Genomic DNA, 21,207 nt, shown 5'->3' on the forward strand with positions numbered 1-21,207 from the left:
AGTTGATTTTAGCCAGCCTCTAACTCTCCGATCATTTGTTTTTTTGTTCCACTAGAGTAAAAACAGCTCAAGGTACAGCAATGTCGACACCTCAACAGAGAAGATCATCTCAAGACAAGCACATCTATACTTAAATTTAAACTATTCTCAACTGCTTAACAGCTACCTCCTCATCATAAAAAAGGGCTGTTCTTTCGCTGCTACACAAAGCACTCCTGCATTCATATCTTCAAACACACAGTACCTTCCAATCCCCATCGAAACATTCACTGAACACTCGATAGGGAGGCATTAAAATATCTCCCTACATCAAACACACGTACATACTCGTTGAATACCATAAACTCCCTGAACAATAAGGGCACATTCCCACGACAAGTTGAGAGAAAATGGAAGATTTATTCCATTAAATAAATGGACAAATGAAACCAATGTCGTTACCAATTACAATGGGAGTAAGCAGTGCACTCTGCCAATCATCGCCAACCTCAAATTTTATCCAAAAAAAATGAAACTTGAGCAGCAACAACAATTTAAATACTCCAACACAGTCAAATTACTACGGGCTCGAACTTCTCCTGAATGGAATGAAACTTTTCCCCAAAAGCAATCGTCACTTGAGCAGTTTAACTTAGGCCCAGATAAAATACGACCCCGAAGACCAAAACTCGCTCTACTTGTTCGAGTCTATCGATCGAGAAGGCGGAACGAAATTGAGAGAAGACAACCCGGTGGTGTCGGGGCTCTTGAGCTGATCAAGCTGCTTCCTGCCGCGGCGGAGCAAGTACTCGATGTAGAGGAAGTTCTTGCGGTCTACCTGGCGGGCGTTGCGGCGGAACTCGGCGGAGACGATCGACTCGACGCGGCGGCGATCGTCGGGGGGCTTGGGTCGGGCCGCCCGGAGGAACCCGCGGTAGAGGGCGAGCACCTGCTTCTGCATCCCGGAGAGCCTCCTCGGAGCGTTCGGGCCTCCCATCTGCCTCTCATCTACGGCGGTCGGCTCGCCGGAGTTTCAGGCCGAGAGAGAGAGAGAGAGAGAGAGAGAGACGGCGGACGGCGGGACTCGGTTGGAGAGACGTGGAGAAGTATCCGGCGATCTCTTCGGAGCCGAAGGAATGCAAAAGTGAATTTTGCTTCTCTCTTTCTTGGTTTCTTTTGTATCGCATTAAATGATTTTTGCCTAATTCTTTCCGTGAGCATCTATACTAAACTTTCCTATTTTGAGAAGAAATTCAAGTGGGGGGTGATTTCGACTTGGTTTGGGAAAGGAACAAGAAGAACTCAAATATGTTAGCATTGCCATTAAGACACTCAAGATCGACGTAACTATGAGATTTTGTGGGACAGTAATTGGAGGGAACGTACACTCGAAAGGGGTAGATTCCGCGTGACGAGATGGCTGATAATTATTTTAGAAATAAGTGCATAATGAAAATCTTGAAACTTGTCACGAAAGTATACTTAAGTCCTTAAACTTTCAAAAAAATATAATCAAATCCTAAAACTTATCATAAAAGTACAATTGACTCCAAAAAATTTCAAAAAATATAATCAAGTCCTAAAATTTAAAAAAAAATAAGTTTTAGGACTCAATTGCACTTTCATGATAAATTTTGAGAGTCAGTTATATTTTCATGATAAATTTTAAAATTTAATTAGACTGTTTGAAAGTTTTAGTATTACGTTCCACTCTAGCAATAAGGCGACATTCTTAGTGGCAATAATCGCGGGGGAGGAATCATGTCAACAGTTATTTTGTAGTGAAAAAACAAACCGACCAAAGTGAAAAAGTAACCACCTTTCCCAATCCTCATTGATGACGAAGGACTGCTACGCAATGTCCACGCACTGCTTGCTGCTTCTGCTTCCACTTGCTGCAAGAGAATCGAGCCCGAGCTTTGACGAGCAGCGACCTTTTCCCCACCTGCGCTCCCGAAACCCACGTCGCATCCTGCCCTCGAATCCGCGCCATTCCGTCCGAGCTCTCTCCTTCCGCTGCTAGATCTTCGCGGCGAGGCCGCCGACGCAGAATGCCGCACGGCCACAGCCGTCTGGGCGCCGGCGGCCGCTCCACGCCCTCGCCGCCCTCCTCGCCGCGGCCCCGCCACGGCCGGAACAAGAGCCTCGGTGGCGGCGGCGGCGGCGGCGGCAGGGGGCCGAAGAAGGGCCTCGTGGAGAAACTGGTGCTGGTGATCGTGTCGGCGGTCTTTAGGCGGAGGGGCGTGCTCTTGTTCGCGCCGGTGTTGTACATTGCGGGGATGGTACTGTACATGGGGTCTTTCGGGTTCGACGTCGGGGGGAGGAGGAGCGCGGACGGCCCTGCGCCTCCGGGATCGGTGTACAGGAGTCCTCAGGTCTTCGAGAAGCTGTGGCCTTTGATGGAGACCCAAAGCAATTCCAGCTTTAACGCGGTAACGGTTTTGTGCTTCATTTATAAAGCTGTTGGCTTTGATTAGACCGTCGGATGCTTTCTTGAACGCGTCGTCCATATTGGTGGGAGATGGTGAAGTGATCAATCCGTGCTGGTAGTTTGACCATTTGCCCTTCTTTGCTTGTTGATTTTGAACGTCTCTCTTTTGAGCTACTTTGTTGACTTAAAAGAGAAGTGAAACTGACATTAGCATGCTATGCTGGTGCTGTGGCTGCTGCTGTTGTTTGGAGACACTTTCTATCTGTTAAAGTTCTTTAATTTTGGTAGGTGAAGATCCTTGATGAAAAATTGCCAGGCATTGGCCTCTTTGGAGAGACCTCTCGGTTGCTTGGTTCTGTAGACTATGACATCTGGTGGTAGGCTAGGTTATATTAAACTTGCTAACCTCTTACTAGTCAGCTTAGAATTGACTTAGCGTTAGATCTCACAAAAGAGTAATTTTTTTTCTACATTTATGCTTCAATGTAATAGGATGTCACACAGAGAAAGTTTGAATGTTACAAAAAGGATGTTGCATTCTTCTATGGGATGAAGGTGTATAGTATGTGGTAAACACATCTGCAAGTTTGCTGTCGAATTATTAAAGTTACTCTTCACTGTGATTGTAGCTGATATCTTGTTATTTCAAAGCATAATCTGTCTGATCTCTACAGAAATGCAAATTATTTGGCTGATCTCTTGTTACTCTTCATGCAGTTGACCATGGCATGGAGTCCAACATTACATCAAAGTTGGAAGCCTTGTGGTAGCATGACTATCTCTCAAACAGGTTGGACTTTCTGTTCAAATGGTTTAAATTGGATATTTTTCTCAATTAGTTAATTATGTGATGTGTTTCTGTGCTGAGGTCTGCTCTTACTGTGTGATAATCCCCTAGTTCCCATGCTAACCACCTTGTTCCTCATTCATATATGCAGCATAAGGCTTAGCCATAAAGATAATATGCAATGGCACAAGCATGCCTGCAGATCCACTTATATGTTGGTGTTCAAATTTCTTGCTTGTTTATGGGTCCAAAAATGCTGTTCTAGTTGGAGAGAAATATGCTGTATTATGCTCGCAAATATCACTGGAAACAACTAATTGCTAATAGCGTTTTTCTGCCACTAGGGTTCACACAATTGCCAGAATCGAATGGTTTCCTTATAATTGAAGCAAATGGCGGGTTGAACCAACAACGCTTGTCGGTGTGTTCTCTCTCAACTTTAGTGATGTTCTGCATCTTTGATACAGCTTGTAAATGGTATTGTCCCATGTCTTAGTTCTATCACTAATGCAAAGTACAGAATTGGTGATACTGTCTTAATGAGGGATCACACACTCGTCACCTTTCAAGAAACGGAACCTGTCTATGCTCTCTTTTACATTTATGGCTATCGGGACAGGGAAGGTTAATTGTATGTGTGCATGCATGGAAAAATGAAGCTTATATTGGTTACTTGTCTGATCATGCAAGACGCTGTGTATGTAGTCTTCGATAAAGGAAAGAAAATTTGAGCTTTCTACAACCTTGCAAGGTTTCAAAGCGTAGACAGAATGGATGCAATTCACTATCATGTCTTAATACGGTAGTTTTTGGTTTTAGATAGCAGGCCCTGCTTGACTCCATGGCTCCTCTTACTTTATCTGCTAATCTTATCTGGAAAAATATTTTATTTAAGTAGATAAAATCTTCCAGATTTGCATGCAAATGTGACTATTGGGAAGTTTGAATCAATTGGCCACTTAGCAATCACTAGAATTTGTTAAGAATGGAGATACTTATAGGCTCTGACGAAGACTAATAATGGCTAGCCTAGTCCAGTAGGTTCTTGCTTGGTTTGTATGAGTTGAGCATAAAAAAGGACTGTATGTCCGATTATGGTTTTATGTCTATGAGTGTTGAGAACTCATAGGGAACTTTCTCCTGTTAGGTTTTGCTCTTCAGAATTATGTGCGGCCACATTGAGCTGTTAATACGAGTCCCTGGCCTGTAATCAATCTGATTACTTATGCTGAACTGTAAATAAATACACCTGGATAAGTTGAACTGTAGAATAATAATTGCATAAGACATTGTAGCAGTTAAACTCTTGCTGTATGTCTTCTATCTCTGTATTGTAGCCGATATAGTTGTCACCAATGAAGATTCATCTCTCTTCATGGCAGATATGTGATGCGGTGGCAGTAGCTGGACTGCTGAATGCAACTCTGGTTATACCTATTTTTCATCTGAACAGTGTTTGGCAAGATTCCAGGTTTTGATTGGTTTTTACTCCTCAGTAAATAACCATGCATTAGGTATTTCAGTGTGGTTCTTGATAATCAAATACAAGCAGAAGATTGCTGTTTTAGGACCCATTGTTTCGGAATTTTCAAGTTATGTCTATCTGTATGTATGGTCTTGGACCATTAATAATGATTCTTCTTTTGAGTTCGGTCACTTAATCAATCCACTTTGTAAGTGAACTTACGAGCCTTCTGGCAAGGGAAAATAAACTTAGAAGCTCTGATGTTGAAGTTCTGATCACTGGCTGACATACTGCATAAATTATAAACTACTATGGAGTATCCTTAAGTGACATCATGATAGGTTCTAGTTTCACTCAGCTTTTAGGCAATGGTCCTCACCTTTTGTAGCACAGCAAGGTTACAGAATCATGAACATTGTCACCGTCAACAAGCCTTACTGATCAGTGAGATTCCTTAGACAACATGAATTCTTGTACCCAAATGCTGGGTGTATTAAAAGATGTTAACTAGCTCTCAATTATGCTAGTTCCTAAACTGTCCTATGGGTCTTGTCAGAAACCAGTAAAAGAAAGGTGGCACGGGCCGTTCTTACTCTAAAATAAGTGTACCTCAAACGTGATTGGTAGGGCACAATCTTTTGTTTCTCTTGCTGAGTTTTGGGGTTTGAACTTTTCAATTTGTTTAGTTGGGTGTCTTGGATTTTCTGATCTTACGGGGTCTCAGTGTTCATCTACCATGATATATGATTTTACGTCTATAAGTAGGGGTGGAATGAAACATTTAGGTTGATTAGTTAGGGTGTACTAAAAAACCTATCTTGTAGCATGACATAGACAATAATCTCTCTGCAAATTACGGTGCTTCAGACCTTTCTTCTCATGCGAAGCACGCTTTACTTCAAAAGGTTCAATGTATCATTAGGAGGTGACACTTTTCATTCTATCTATATAATTCTATGTTTCAGGACATCACTTCTTGGTTGATTTAAGCGCATGTCATTGTTAGCATTTATGTGCTCCAAAATATGGAAACCTCACATCTTGTTCCTTTTGTTTGTTTCAGCAACTTCTCAGACATATTTGATGAAGATTTTTTCATTGATTCTCTCAAGAATAATGTAAAGATAGTCAGAGAGCTCCCAGAAGATATGCTTCAGCGATTTGACTATAACATAAGCAGCATAGTAAATTTGAGAGTAAAAGCTTGGTCCAGTCGTAACCATTATCTTGAAAAGGTCCTTCCGAGGATAAAGGAACTCGGGTATGTGCTCTTTCTCATCCTGCAATGCTAACTTTTTTCTCTGAAATCTTTTCTTAGCATAACTGACTCCATTAGAGCTGTCAGTTATCTCATTTTACACACATGTCTTATCCACATCTTTTACTTTCTTAGAAGATTGAAAGTCCTACAATGATTTTCCAAATAATTGTTAGTGGGATTTTACTGAGATGGTATCTTAACAAGTGCACAGAAGTTTCTTGAAAGAAAATTAACCACTCAAAACATTGCCTTAAAAATCATACTACAGAAGTTTCAGGAACTCGGGTATGTGCTCTTTCTCATCCTGCAATGCTAACAACAAAATTGCTGCACTCAAATTTGCATGCACCAATACTACAGACTTTGTCCAACATGAGAGATACGTGTGTAGAGTAGAAAACAAATAATAAATTGCTTAATGAGTTAAATGAATTGATTTCAGTATCTAAAGTAGTTAAATTCTGAATTGAAGATTATTTAATATAGAAAATTCAATGAAGATCATGGATAAACTTTATATATATGCTTTAACATGTGATAAATTGCTTTAAAATGGCGAAATCATGATATTTTATCAAAAATAAGCACATGTGCTTTTAGGTTTGTTAAGAAGTGTATAGTCTGTCTATTGTCAAATTACACATGGTATTGCATTTGTTTAAATGCAAGACTCAAATCTGCTCCCAAAAAGCACGCATTGTTAAAATGCTCAAAGTATTGGAAGACTTCACAGGCATGCTGCCTATATGCAATGAGAAGGATAATGTAGTTCGATTCGATAGGATAAGGTTACACAACAATCAAATAAAGAGGGTATAAAATCGAACAGAAACAAACGCATACCCCCCCAAGGAAAGACGAATTTTTACATTGTGGTCTCCAAGAAAAATTGTGGGACCTGTAATGTCAAAGGTATGTTTTCATTGCTTATACGGATAAGCCAGCAAACAGATCATGTAGAGAAAATATTAGACTCCCTTTTGTATAAAACGAGTTGCAAGAGGGAAGGAAAAATACATGTGTCAGTTTCTTACTGCAATGCAGACACATGAAAGTGAAAGAAAGGACTGACATGGATTCCCTTCCTTCTTTCGTGATAACGATGGAGCAATTGGATTGCTTGGTTACTCTATGCTCGATTAATAATTTATTTATTTTTTAAGTCGTGACAATTTGGTTTTAAATTTCCAATTTCTGCTCTCTGTCCATTGGAATTCCACAAATTTCTTCGTACTGGAGTAAAAGGGAATTTATGGCATGAAGAACCAAGGGTTGAATGGCTAAGGAATTCCATTGGATTACCTTATACTCATTATTTTGATGCAATGAACTATTCAATGAAACGTCAAAAAAAGATGAATAATTTGACCATTTGACTCTTCCGTATCTCCTCTTTTAGTTCTTTCAGTTTTTTTTCTCAAACCAAAGAATTAGAGGCCGACTCAGATAACCCTTCAAGAAATAGATTTTATATTACATTAAAATATAAAATACAATCTTTGAAGTGTACATTTAAATATAAAATACAATCTTTGAAAACCCTCTTATGTATACATACATATATATAAGATTATAGATTTCTTCACTAACCTAAAAATGTATAATTATTTGTCAAGAAATCATGTATATGTGTATACAAATAAATTGACATGACCCCACTCAATTTGTATGACTCTTTTTCAATAATTAAAAGAAACATCTTATATTAATCGCATATATGGAAAAAATAACTAAAAGAATATTCTCAATTGGTGATTTTAGCTTTGATGACTATTCAATTTACACTATCTAATAATTATGAAGGATTGGGTTGGTTCTAATTATGTATAGGGAAGTGGGAGAGAATGGAATTTTGTATAAGGTGGCTCGACCACAAAGCTCCATTCTACCCAACTTTCTTATTATTTATAAATTTTGGTGGGTGAAGATATTAGATGCCCTGTATTCACCGGATGATCATGACAAATGGACATTTACAATAGTTTCACGGTAAGAGGCGCATTGGATGCGTTTGGTTCAGCTTTCTCAAGGGGCCTGCAAAGCCCCTTGGGAAAAAGCTGGGGTGTTTGGCAAGCCTTCCCAAGGGCTTTCAGCCAAATGTGAGCCTTGGGAAACTAGTTTTTTTCTTCCAAAACTACCCTCACTAATTCTTTAATTTTTCGATTTTTGCCTCTTGTTGTTACTGTTCATCTTCTTTGCACAAGGGCGGCCGACAAGGCTAGATTGGGCCGGCGAGGGGCTGGCGCAGCGGGCGATGGTCGCCTGGGGTCACACGACCCTCGCCGGGGGTTGCACGACCTCAGGTGACGGCTGCCAGCACTAGATCTAGCTCAGCGGCGGCCTTAGCCCTTTGCTGGAGCCAGCCAAGGGTTTGATTTTTTTTAATAAAAAAAAGAAAAATTAAACCCGAAAGCCCTTTGCAAAAAAAAAAAAAATTTGCCAAACACTACTTAGGCCAAGGTAGCTTTAAAAAGGATTTTTTACCAAACGCAATTTGAATTTCTCCAAGGGGCTTTAGGCCAAAGGCATTTGCAATTCCCCGAGGCCCATTTGCAAAGCCGAACCAAACACAGTTGTTATCTGTCTTGAGGCATGAATTATCAGCTTTAAGCAACTGTCACCTGTACCAAAATCAGCTGTTTTCAAACCTTTTAAATATCTTTCTCCGAACTACAATCTTGGGATGGCGATGCAGATAACTTATGTGGTTCTTCTTCATTTTACAGAGCTGTGCGCATTGCCCCCTTTTCCAACAGATTGGCAAATGCAGTTCCTTCAACTGTACAAGGTCTCAGATGCTTAGCCAATTTTGAAGCGCTGAGGTTTGCAGAACCTATAAGAGTTCTTGCTGAGAGGATGGTTCAAAGAATGATTAGGAGAAGCTCAGAAGGTGGGGGCAGATATGTGTCAGTGCATCTTCGATTTGAGAAGGTGTTTCTCCTTCCTTTCCTTATCACTGTGGTGCACAAGATTAAAACACATAATCTTAGATGACACAAATCTGAAACTTCATTCTTGCACAAGGATATGGTTGCCTTTTCATGCTGCGAATATGATGGTGGAGAGGAGGAGAAACGTGAAATGGATATTGCTCGAGAAAAAGGATGGAGAGGAAAATTTAGGAGAAAAGGAAGAGTGATAAAACCTGGTGCAAATCGGATGGATGGAAAATGCCCTCTTACTCCACTGGAGGTATAATCTACATCAACCTTTATAAGTTGATTCATATTTCCCTATGAGTGAGTATCAGTTTATGTAATGTCTGATTGTTGTAGCTCCTTTGGATGGTTACTTTGCCCCATCATCAGAACTTTTCACTCCAAGTTGCCCAAACCTCAATGGCTAAATCAGAAGTGTGGTACAGTAGCCAAAGTTTCACGAATTCATGTGGCAGGCGATTTGTAGCTTGAATGCATACAGTTGACTTTTTTTTGGCCATAACAATTTACTTCAACCATCTAAAGTTCATATTTAGGATTTGGAGCTGTCTCCTGGCAATGATGAGGAAATTTCATGTTTTAGGCCGTTATCAAAATCAATTGCTTTACATTTGGCAGAGTATTTTGCCTGTTCTTAGTGCTTTGAGCATTTGGCTATGGTATTATAAAGGTTTTTTTAACTCATGCATAGGGATTGTTGAAATATAGTCCCACATTGTTTGACAAAGGACCCTATATACTCTTTATATTTATGTGGTCTCCCCTCCACCTATTAACTTACACCTGTGGATCAGACTTTCTAACATTAAATCAGAGCCAGGAGTTCATAAACTGTCAACTGTTTAAAAAGTTTAAGCTGATAGATGAAGGCATGGTTTAATAGTTAAAACAATATTATAGAGGAAAATTGTCTTATAGGCTTGAGTATCTATGTGCTTAAAGCTGGATGTTTGTCTTTCTAAGTTAGAGTAATGAAATCGTTGTCATCCCAAGAGGGGTACCTGCATATTGTTCTATTCCCTTCAGAATTCCTTTCTCATTCTCTTAGTGTTCATCATTGGATTTTATTTTTTTTTCATGGGATGACCTTAATATGTGTATTACCAGTCAAATAATTATGGGGTCCATTCGATCATGCTGGTGCTATGGTAAGCATGTGTGGGACTTTCGGATGTGCCTTCTTTCTTTAGTATTATCACATTAGATAATTGTCTTAGTGCTTTTCTACTCTTACTTTCTTTCCCCGCCTCTTGTGGAGTTAGAAGCAAGTTCTACTTTATGTATTCATGTCTTTATGGATAGGCTTTGAAGCTTGATGGACAAATGAAAAGAATCCACATCAATTTAATCAGCTCGGCCCTTCCTTCTGTTAGGGTTTTCATAGTTACCCGATGATCCTGTAACAAAAATGCCTACCTAAGATCGGAGTTGTCGCTTGAATGTGCCTCCTTCATGATACCTGTTTTAAATTGCTTTTTGGTGCTCTATTATCCAATGTCATCACTTTGAGATATGAGTTTATTGCTTCTGAGAAAATGCATTCTTCTTATAATGAATTTTCTTGTCTTTTTCAAGGTATAGTTGTCTAAAACCGTTTTTCATAAATGAAAATTTTCTCTACTCCCATGCAGGTGGGCATGATGCTTAGGGGTATGGGTTTTGATAACACCACTTTAGTATATGTAGCAGCAGGAAAAATTTATAAAGAAGAAAAGTTTATAGCCCCTCTTAAGTTGATGTTTCCTCACCTACAAACAAAGGATACCCTTGCCACTCCCGAAGAACTTGCTCCATTCAAGGTATCATCCTGACCCCTGTCTGAGCTCTTTATTAGATAGAAATTTGGAGCATAAAAGGATGAAGAAATTCATTTCATAAGATCTTTCTGATGTAGGGCTTTTCATCCAGATTGGCAGCTCTTGATTATTCAGTTTGCCTTCATAGTGAGGTATTTGTGACAACCCAAGGTGGAAACTTTCCTCACTTCTTGATTGGCCATAGACGGTACTTATTTGGAGGCCATGCCAAGACAATTAGGCCCGACAAAAGGAAATTGGCATTGTTGTTTGATAACCCGAAAATCAGGTTCCATTGAATTCAACTTGCTTTCTCTTTCTGCTTGTTCCCTATCCTTTTGGTTAATGCTCCTTGATTGTGCTATAAACAAAAGAGTTATTGTGTGAAATTATCTCATGTTTTCACTACTGAAGCAGTGGTCTAGTTGGAAGGTGGGGGATGTGGGTCAGAGGTTCATTTGGAATCTAATCTGGGTCGAACTATGTATCCTTAATCTATTTGGGGAATTATTTCCTGTTCTTGTGTTGAAACTCTAAATGTAGAATGGTGAACTTGACTCATGTTTGGCTGTACTGTCCTTTAAGAATGACTTAGATGCTTTTTACTGGTAAACAATGGAGATATCTGCTTAAGATCCATTACCGCTGAGCTGATATGAGAATTGCAACTTAGCAGTTAATTAGCTGTGCAGGTGAGGAGAAGAAGTATAAATTTTCTTTATTTCTCCCTATAAAACCAGTATTTGTCTCATTTTCTAGTTGAAACGGTGGTGCTAAAATCATTTAGGGATGTGCGTAAACTTTTTTGATTATCAAGGATTCTATGGCCAAAATTTAATCGCACTTTAGCTGGAATAAATGCCAGTTCCATCTTTTCTTGTTAAACACCAACTGAAGGGACATTAACAGATCAATCTAATTTTCCGATTTATGGCCAAACGGGGCCTTAGGTGAAACAGCCTAAAAGGGGCTTATTGCATGGTTTCCACTGTTCGGTGTAGGTTAAGGACAGAATGTAATAGCTACTCTTCCACCGTATATCTCCAGATTTTATTTGTTTAAGTATGTATATCAATTGATGGGATAATATGCAAGCTCTTCCAGAACCATGCTCACAGAGCACATCTTGCAGGTGGGAGAATTTCAAGCGCCAGATGCAAGATATGCTTCACCGAAGTGATGTTAAGGGAAGTGAGCTCAGAAAGCCTGGGGGCTCACTATACACTTTTCCCATGCCAGATTGCATGTGTAAGCAAAACAAGATGAGACATAAACAGTGATACAAGAATATCAATCATCTGAAATATTGTAAGGATACGTGTCCTATAGGTTACAAGTTTATCACTCGTTGTATCTTATAAAGCATCGCATATTGATTTTGTAAATGTCAATTCTTTTACCACAAGGGAAAAGGCTAATTCGATTCTCTCCCAACTCTTTTTGGCCACTGTAACTGCTATTCCAAGTACACATTCTTTTATATTTTAGATAGTGCCCCTGAAATTTTGGGTCCTGAGTAGGAAGATGAAAAATTAAAGTTATCCATCGTATAAAAATCAAGTGGCATGGCTTCTCCCTTGTGTAGATTGAGGTGACTCTGTGTTCTTTTCTTGTCTATCGAACAAATGCCTGTAGGTTACATGCTGTTTGCTTAGATCTGCTATCTGTTTGAGAGCATGGTCACCATCAGAGTTGCAATGGAATGACCAAATCAAGTACTTTATGTAACTGGAGGACCCAGTTGTAGATTATTCTATTAGTTCACTGGATTTTCATTGGGATTTTGCTTTCTATTTTGTCTTACTCTTTGATGATGCTTTCCCTCTATCATTGTGAGTCATGACAGGTTTGAAATAGCCAACCCAGGTACATATATTCTGCTGCCGTGCTGTAGACATTAGTGTATGAGAACACACATATACGATTAGCAATGCATTCTCTTTACGGGAGATGAGCAGGGCCTATCAATATCAGATATGTTATCAAATGTGAATTCGCCAGATCAATTGGGTTCTGAGAAAAGTTGAAATGTCTCATGATAGCGTAAACTGATTTTGGGAAAGAGTTTTCTCTAGTCATTTTTTCGTAGTTGTAGCATCGAAAGATGGAAATATTGCCTCTCCATCCATGGGGGATTTTTTACTTGATAGTCAGCCTTTCATCTACTCCTGATAAAAGTGGTGACGGTGGGATTTTCTTTCTGATGTAGTTGGCCAGAAGTAGACGGGGATAAAATTGATTTGAGGATCTAATGCATGACAAGGGATCTCAAAAATTGTAGAATGTGCATTAAACAGTCGGCCAAGGAGTGACGTCTTTGCCTTGTGCCTCCCAGGCATTCAGCTTACACGTAACAAAGTAGGCGCAACAAGTTAAGCGTGTCTGCCTAATTCATTAATCCAATGTAACTCTCTCTCTCTCTCTCTCTCTCTTACATATACATACATACATGCGTGTATCATTCTGTTTTTTCGGATTATATTCCTTATTTCAGTGAACCACAAAAAATTTGGCAAATTGGGGAACTGTTGATTTATTAAAATCAAGGTTACATTTGGAAAGAAAACGATCTTGTACGTCTTCTTTTTAGCCATTTGTTCATTGTCCTAACCTATTCACCTTTTTGGAGGCTCAAACTTCTGTTTCTTGGCCAAATATTGGGTTTACCCAATCTAAACCTGATAAGTCTTGCGTACATCTAGGGTATGTTTGGCAACTATTCTGTTTCCGAAAACAATTTCTGTTCAGAAATGATTCTTTTTTATTCCGTGCCCGAGAACAATTTCTAAGCATTTAAAAGTGTTTGGTAACTATCTAAAATTTCTATTCTTGGAATAGAAAAAGAATAGAAATGCGTTTGGTAACTATACAAAATTTCTTTTTATTAATAATATTTTTAATTTTTTAATTTTTTTTTTCCCTTCCTTGGCTATGGCCAAGTCGCCGACACTGGCGATCGGCCGCAGGCTAGGAAGAAGAAGAAGAAAACCAAGAAAAAAAAATTCTTTTTCATTTTTTATTATTGTTTCCAGAATTAAGAAGCAACTTTTTTTTGCTTCTTGATTCTGTTCCAAAATTGATTCTGAGAATAAATTTTGGCAAATTTGTGCCCGGGAACAAAAAATTTACCAAACGAATTTCTGTTCCAAAACTGATTTTAGGAACAAAAAAATAGAAATAGTTATTGTTTGGCCGGTTGCCAAACGCGCCCCTAGAACCCCTTCTACATCCAAGCCAGGTTCTTAACGAGCTTTCCAAACTCATCCCAATAAAGCACACATGTAGTCAACAGCTGCTCAATTGTATCTGTTTGGTTTAACTAATTTGGACAAATAGGTATATCGAAACAGAATAAACTGTGTAATTACCCAAACGAGCTTTCTTTACGGTTTGAATGTTGTTACCTAAATCACTTAATGTGCTTTAGGAGAATACCGACGTAATACGTTTAATGAGGTTTAAGTTTTGAGGAACCTATCTGTTGAATTTCAAGCCCGTCTCATGTTATTACCACACTGATTTAAGGGTATTTTCCTATTTTAGTACGGGCTGATTCACCAAAAACACAAAAGCAGTAATCACCAGATCCGCCGAAATTTCATGCTGCCCCCTATTGCTAGTTCTCAACACTAGCCATTCCAAACCAAACATCCAAAGCTCGTTTCTTGTGGGTGCCCTTTGACTCTCCAAACGTAGTCCATTCAAGAACGAGGAAGAAAGAAACAAGGTAATTCCTCTCTCTCTCTCTCTCTCTCTCTCTCTCTCCTGTTGTTCTTGAGTGAGAACAGATAACGTGACCCTTTTTTCTTTCCTTGTTTCTAATTTGGGACACATCTGTTTGGGTTAAGACCCAAATGAAGACTTTGGAAAAGGTCAGTGACTGTGTCCAATGCGAATGCCCCGGTTCAACTCCTCCCTTTCCTGCCGACCAAAAAAGAAAAGAAGAAGGCTCAAACTCATCCCTTTCCTTTTCCTTTCCTTTCCTTTTCCTTATGAATTTTTTTTTTTTTTGGGGTCACGATTTCCTCACGAATTTGAAAAGGTCATTTCATTTTCGCCCCTGTTTTGATTGCCGCCCCCTGTAAGTAATCTGTGCATGTGTGTAATCAGAGAGCTAAACCAGCTGGAGGAATAGGGTAAGCAGAGGAAGGACCTCCCTTGCGAGTCAACCGAGCCCACAGGATATTCCACGTGGCAAGACAATTGATCTTGACCTCAATCTTTTCACTTCCCTTTCCTTTTATTCTCTTGATTCAACGATCCACTTTCTTTCCTTCACCCACTGAATTACAACCATTGATATTGTGAACCCCGAATAGATTCCAGGTAGAACCCACGTATGAAAATCGCAATATCGATGGTTATCATGTGCTGGATCTACTAAGCAAGATCTCAAGCACTATAATTAGAAACAAGACCTCAAATGCACTAGAAAATATCGTATATCCTCATTGCAATACTTAGCACCGTTGAGAGCTCTTTATGTTTAATTAAAAGGATAGATTTTCTTGTAAATTGCAACACCATCGCTCTATATATTAATGCGTCAAAACACACGTCAAAGAAGAAAATTCTCAACTAATGAAATATCGACTTTTCTCGGTAATTTATGTAGTCAAATATTTCGTATTAAATACTTACATAACTTTAGAGCAAGGCTATTTACACAAAGTATCTAGAGAGCAATGACATATAAGATCTTGCGCGATCCATCATCATCACCATCAGAGGTTGCATGCGTCATAATGTTTCAAAGCCTCGGCACTTCACTGCTCGACCCATGGAATTCCGTTTATCGATCCCTGCAAACTCTTTCATTCATATAACATTGCTCATTCATTCGTCTCCACATGCTTTAATTAAAAAGAATAACAACACCTACACACTAAGATCGATTTTTTCAAATCACCATACTAAATGACGTGACAGACTATCGAATACTAGACACACCCCGACTGTTTAAATTTTTATATGACATGGGTCTAGCGCCGGCGGGTGTAGCCAATCCCAATTAAAAGACGGCATTGAAAATTCATACATTTCAACGAGATGGAATGCGAATGTCACTATTTATTGATAGGTGATGAGCAAAATCAATCAAAGACTCGAAGCACAATAGGGCCATAACTTCCTCCTCCTGAGCTCTTGTTCCTCTAAATCCAATTTCTGGACTCCATTATTAAATATCGAGAGAGAGAGAGAGAGAGAGGGGGGGCGCGTGGCCATGTATGTGACGTGAAAAGTAGAGCTACCTACCTTATCAAAAAGGAAGCCCCCCCACCACCCCCATCTCCTCCTCCTCCTCCTCCTCCTCCTCTCCGCTCCTCTCGTGTGGTGACCACTTGTCTTTCTCCATCAAATCGGTCAAATCCTCCCCCTCCCTCCCTCCATCTCCTTCTCCTTCTCCTTCTCGTACTCCTTCCTCGTCCTCAAAAGGGCAACCAAAAGATCGAGTCTATTGGCTCATTTCCCCTCTCCCTCTTACCCACCCACCACTTATTTTTCAACCCCCCCACCCCACCCCACCCCACCCCCACATAAACAAAAAACAAATACACCCCACTCCCGAATCAAATCCCATTCCCCCCCCCCCCCCCCCCCCCCACTTTTTGTTCGATCTCCTTTTGCGTTTTCAAGCACCCGCACGAAGCTCCAAGCACCACCACAACCACCACCAACCTCAAGGGGAAGAAGAAGAAGAAGAAGAAGTACAGAGAGGCCTCAGCGCGCCGAGACATGGGACGATCCCCTTGCTGCGAGAAGGCCCACACCAACAAGGGCGCCTGGACCAAGGAAGAGGACCAGCGCCTCGTCGACTACATCCGCCTCCACGGCGAAGGTTGCTGGCGTTCCCTCCCCAAAGCTGCCGGTAACCTCCAAGATCATGTTTTTCTCCTTTGTTCCCTCCCCCCCTTCTTTCTTTCTCGAGAGACAGAGAGAGAGAGAGAAAGGGAAGTTTTCTGTTTGACTTTGCTAACTGGGTGTTCTTGAAATCGATTGCTGCAGGGCTCCTCAGGTGCGGCAAGAGTTGCCGGCTCAGGTGGATAAACTACCTCCGCCCCGACCTCAAGCGCGGCAACTTCACCGACGAAGAAGACGAGCTCATCATCAAGCTCCACAGCTTGCTCGGCAACAAGTGCGTCTTCCCCCTTTTAAAAAAAAAAAAAAAATCTCTGCTTTGACGAGCTGTCTCGTGTGGGGATCGCTCTGTTTCTTGCTTTTCGAACCCTCCCGCCCCCTCCTTTCTATGTTTTACTGGCTCAAGTTTGAGTTTTGAAACTTGCCCATCGATTTCGGTTCGTTTTCCAGATGGTCTCTCATCGCGGGGAGATTGCCCGGAAGAACCGACAACGAGATCAAGAACTACTGGAACACCCACATCAAGCGCAAGCTCATCGGCCGCGGAATCGACCCCCAGACCCACCGCCCCCTCAGCTCCGCCGCCCCCGGCGTTCCTCCGGCGGCCACCTCCCCTCCCTCCTTGCCCGTCACCGAAATCAGCCTCATTAGCTCGAGCCTCGATCGCAAGCACGGCGGCAGCGGCTACTACGGCTGCAAGAAGCTGGAGCCCAAGACGGTGCCCCTCCCGGAAGACAACCACTGCACGACGAGCAGCGGCACCACCACCGACGAGGAGCTGAAGCCGCCGCGAAGTCGACAGCAGCAAGCCCAGTGCGGAAGCGAGCTCAACTTGGAGCTCTCGATCGGGTTGGCCCCATCTTGTCACGAGCTCAACCGCAACGCATCCTCGGTGACTGCGAACACGGCAGAGTCTAAGCTCCAGGAGCATCCTTACCCGTTCGTCGTCACCCAAACGCCCGGCACGGCCGCGGCAGCGACAGCAACGGTGTGCTTATGTTGCCAGTTGGGGTCTCGGAGCGGTGGGATGTGTCGGAATTGCCAGAGCAACGACGGCTTCCTCGGATACTACACGGAGTTAGGTTCATAGTCTTTCAAGAAACAAGAACAAGAAACAGGAAAAAGATAAAGTTTAGTCTGTAATATTTCTGATTCCAGTATAGAATGCTCACTCACTTCTGTCACCTGCCTGAACTGAATCAAGCCCCATTCCAATTTGGATTTTTTTGTCATCATGACATTGTTGAAGTAATAGCAACGGATATGGCAACACCTGCTACTGCTTCAATTCTCTCTCTGTTCCTTTCTCCAACCTTGTTGTTCTTCCAGCTCATTTTTAAATTCTTGCTGACCATTTTTTTGTTTTGTTTCACTTGTTAAAAACTACAGCAAGGAACAAAAAAAACAACTAAAGAAACAAAGGGTGTTTCATCTGGTGTGAATCGGAAGATAAAAAGTAGGATGACCCTTCATGTTCTAGCTTTTGGTACCATGAATGAACAAGTCCTCGCAGATAACAGGTGATGGCCCTACATTACATCTTGATCTCCACGCACAATAAATTTCTGACCAAAAAAAAAAAAAGAAGAAGATCAAAGTCAAACAAACACACCAGTCCATGTGGGTTATCAGCATCTGCTTGCCGTTTTTCTCCATTGAGGAGAAGCTTAGATTTAGGGATGATGTGATGTGCAAAAACGATTCATCAGATTAGTCCCGGTGCGAGAAAATATTAGGTGGTATGGGACCTCCACGTCGGTATGGTCCTGGAAAGGTTCTGACATATCCTTAACATTGAGCTGTTCTCTCTCTTCTCTTTCTCTTTGTTTAGTGATTGATGCGTTGGCAGAACTTCTTTCCTTTCAATTTTTGGAGCATTTCTTCTTCTAACACGAGGTTTTATATTATTGATTGACTCATCCCGGGTTAGGTAATGTTACTTGTCTTAGTGGGAAAAGTTTTAACACATCATGCGCAAGCCGAATTCTAGCTTTTCCAGACCAACAAGATATGACCAAAACAAGTTCTCCAATTGCTGCACATGGGATTGCAGGTTGAGCACCCGGGTTTCCTTATATGCCCACAGCCAACAACAACATTTTTCAAACTATATTAGCTCACTTCAACTTGAATTAATTTTTTGTTGATGACGGATTTCGATGCATTTTGTAATATTGAATTCCATTTCCATTTTGGGAATATAAAACCCATGATTAATCCAACCTGAGAGCTAATAGATTTATCATGCGCTCTAAATAATGCGAAGCTCGGCCAATTTGATTGAGGATTCGATAGCCAGACCTTGTGTTATTGGAGCGGACTTGAGAAAACAACTCTTTAAGTTGTGTAAGAACAACACATGAGCAATAGAACAATTTGTCTCTAATAATTCCTTTCAAATGTGGCGCATACACCATAGTTAGAAAAAATGGAATGAACAAAGGCATCATGATTCGAAACAAGATCCTTACCAAATTCTCTCACATGACACCAAACCACAATCTTACCAATAAAAAAAAAGTTTGACTTAGTAGTTCTTTGTAGCACCAGAGTTGGCCTCTCATAAGAAAATTGAAGTTGGTACCTGTAACCCAACAAACTTCGTTAGTTGCTCAAGACAAGATGCATGTTCCCGGGATACAGAAAAGCAAAGAAGAACAGTGAAACTTTGGGGAAAACTGCTGCGAAATTCAAACGCACCGATCCATACTTGTGTGTATGAGAAACTCAAGTAAAAGCAGCTTTTTGAAGACTGATTTATCATTATAATAATGACCTTGATCCAAAAGCCAAGAAACTATTGGAAACAGTGTCTGTTGAATCTAGGTCTGCTCTGCCATTTGCGGAGCTTAATGCAAAATAAAAATAAAAAGGCGAAACATAAAGTTTTCAAAATGTGTCAACTCAATCGGCTCACCAGCTTTCACATGGGAATAAAACCTGCCTTTTGTCCTCACCCAGCACTACAAAGAAATTAATAACAAAAGACCTATGGGGTTGACAGCATAAATCAGAAGTTCTTCAAACCCATGGTTTAGTTCACGTCTTCTAGAAACATTAGTTACGCAAAAAGCAGGGAAACTATTATTCTAGTACCAAAAGTTAGACCAACCAAGCAGCAACCACTAAGAATGAAAAAAAAAAAAAGCAGCAACCACTAATGAGATGGTGATGAATGATATATATTATATGATAAACCACGTGTATGGAGGAATCTCGATCAATGGGGTCCAAGGGGAAAATGATGGATCTATCCCCACCTACACATACCAACTCCTTTCTGAAGAGAAAAAATAATATAAGTACAGCTGATTGTGTGAGATTGAAGCTGCTGAGATAGAGTGTGTGTGTGTGTATGGGCATTTGGGGGGGAATCGTACGCAAGGAAAATTGAAATTATTGTGAATAAGAATTGATTTCCCCATGCTGGATGGGAATGCAAGCATCTGTTTGATTGGAGGGGAAGAGAGAGGAGGAGACTAGAGGGACATGTGACATGTTTGGAGGGTAGGTAGCCGAATCTGCTGCGGAAATAATATGTGGAAAGAAAGAACCACGGAAGTGTAGGAGGAAACAAACAGTTGGTTAGTTAAAGTTAGGTGGGGGAAGGGGTGGTGGTGGTGGGGTTGATGGTACTGTTGAGTCATGAGGGGGAGAGAGAGAAGGGAAATTACGTGGCTTGCATCACGCGAAATATTAACGTGATATCTCGGCAATTGATTGATCATTTTCGTTGCGTTTGAAAGGCGAATTGTAAGAAAAAGTTCGACTCCCGGAAAAGGTAAATTCTCAAAATGATTTCGATAACACCGTATGAGTACGTCGCACTGTCAACATATTCTTTGTAGAGGAGAGGAGGGTGCTCATGTGCACATTCAGTGAGGAGGCAATGGGAATGGGATTCCAGAATTAATGGGCATGGGATTTTTCTTTTTTCTTTTTCTTTTTTTTCTTTACTATTGCTTCTTCTTCTTTTTTTAATAAAATTATGTTATCCAACCGAAAATGAACCCTTTTTGAAGAAAGTCCAACTAAGGGGTTGGAGCAATGAAGCATCAAGCTCATTGCTGTCGCTAGCTAAGCTTGCTTCCCCTTTTAACCGAATCCAACCCCTTTTTTCCCTCTTTAAAAATCAAACAACACACATGTGGGTACGTCATTAGTTTGCAGTTTACATTAATGATGCGTTCCTTAAAGTGGGCAAGATACTCAAACGTGAAGAGTAGGAATTTTGCTACATGTTCATGCACATCCGTTGCACCACACATGCTTCTCCACATGCTTTTCTTCATCTTCCTACTGATGTCTTCAGATGACAAAGCCTAAGCCTATGCAGTTTTCTGTGCACACTCTTGATCTTGTGATGCCTCTGAATCTGACGCTCGCGCCAACATGACCTCACATAAACCAATATACATGTCCAGCATTTCACTTCACTTGGTATTTCGGTATCACACTTTTGTCGCGTTTTATGAATACTACATGACATAGAAATTCTCCTGTGTTGTGTTTGGTGGGCAACTATCGAATCAGTTTGCCTCCTAAAAATGGTATTTAAGCTTGGATGATGTCCCAACAATTATCACTGGGCTCTTTGCGACACGGTTTAACGGTGTCCTGCCACGGGCTTTGAGAAATATCACATGGTCTGCTGATTTTAGTTGCATACCAAGTGCCTGCAGAGAGGCTT

At 40.8% G+C, this 21,207-nt stretch overlaps 3 protein-coding genes across 5 annotated transcripts; 2 read left to right on the forward strand and 1 right to left on the reverse strand.

Moving 5' to 3' along the window:
• Positions 1 to 383: 383 nt before the first annotated feature.
• On the reverse strand, positions 384 to 1,226 carry LOC115666463 (succinate dehydrogenase assembly factor 1, mitochondrial). Its single transcript, XM_030588182.2, has one exon. The coding sequence runs from the start codon at positions 974 to 976 to the stop codon at positions 674 to 676; it is 303 nt and encodes a 100-aa protein (XP_030444042.1). The 5' UTR covers positions 977 to 1,226; the 3' UTR covers positions 384 to 673.
• A 486-nt stretch (positions 1,227 to 1,712) lies between these two features.
• LOC115686783 (O-fucosyltransferase 9) lies at positions 1,713 to 12,092 on the forward strand. Of its 3 annotated transcripts, XR_008815895.1 has the most exons (12): positions 1,713 to 2,411; positions 3,128 to 3,200; positions 3,542 to 3,618; positions 4,580 to 4,668; positions 5,726 to 5,923; positions 8,650 to 8,854; positions 8,948 to 9,115; positions 10,494 to 10,661; positions 10,757 to 10,947; positions 11,076 to 11,142; positions 11,244 to 11,350; positions 11,791 to 12,007. XR_008815895.1 is itself a non-coding variant. In XM_030612178.2 (11 exons), exons 3-11 carry the CDS (start codon positions 3,390 to 3,392, stop codon positions 11,936 to 11,938), a joined length of 1,266 nt encoding a protein of 421 aa, XP_030468038.1. In that variant the 5' UTR covers positions 2,385 to 2,411; positions 3,128 to 3,200; positions 3,349 to 3,389; the 3' UTR covers positions 11,939 to 12,092. The 3 variants fall into 3 exon arrangements, 2 of the variants coding, with proteins under 2 accessions (XP_056164765.1, XP_030468038.1); XM_030612178.2 differs by lacking the exons at positions 11,076 to 11,142; positions 11,244 to 11,350 and adding an exon at positions 3,349 to 3,411 and having other exon boundaries at positions 2,385 to 2,411; positions 11,791 to 12,092; XM_056308790.1 differs by lacking the exons at positions 11,076 to 11,142; positions 11,244 to 11,350 and having other exon boundaries at positions 1,714 to 2,411; positions 11,791 to 12,092.
• Positions 12,093 to 16,237: 4,145 nt separating this feature from the next.
• Positions 16,238 to 17,805, forward strand: LOC115686779 (transcription factor MYB8). Its single transcript, XM_030612174.2, has 3 exons — positions 16,238 to 16,527; positions 16,665 to 16,794; positions 16,968 to 17,805. Exons 1-3 carry the CDS (start codon positions 16,395 to 16,397, stop codon positions 17,605 to 17,607), a joined length of 903 nt encoding a protein of 300 aa, XP_030468034.1. The 5' UTR covers positions 16,238 to 16,394; the 3' UTR covers positions 17,608 to 17,805.
• The last annotated feature ends 3,402 nt before the right edge of the window (positions 17,806 to 21,207 follow it).

Source organism: Syzygium oleosum, unplaced genomic scaffold, assembly GCF_021117445.2.
Source record: "Syzygium oleosum isolate NSW1041296 unplaced genomic scaffold, Sole_v2.1 Sole_v2.02, whole genome shotgun sequence".
NCBI lineage: Eukaryota > Viridiplantae > Streptophyta > Magnoliopsida > Myrtales > Myrtaceae > Syzygium > Syzygium oleosum.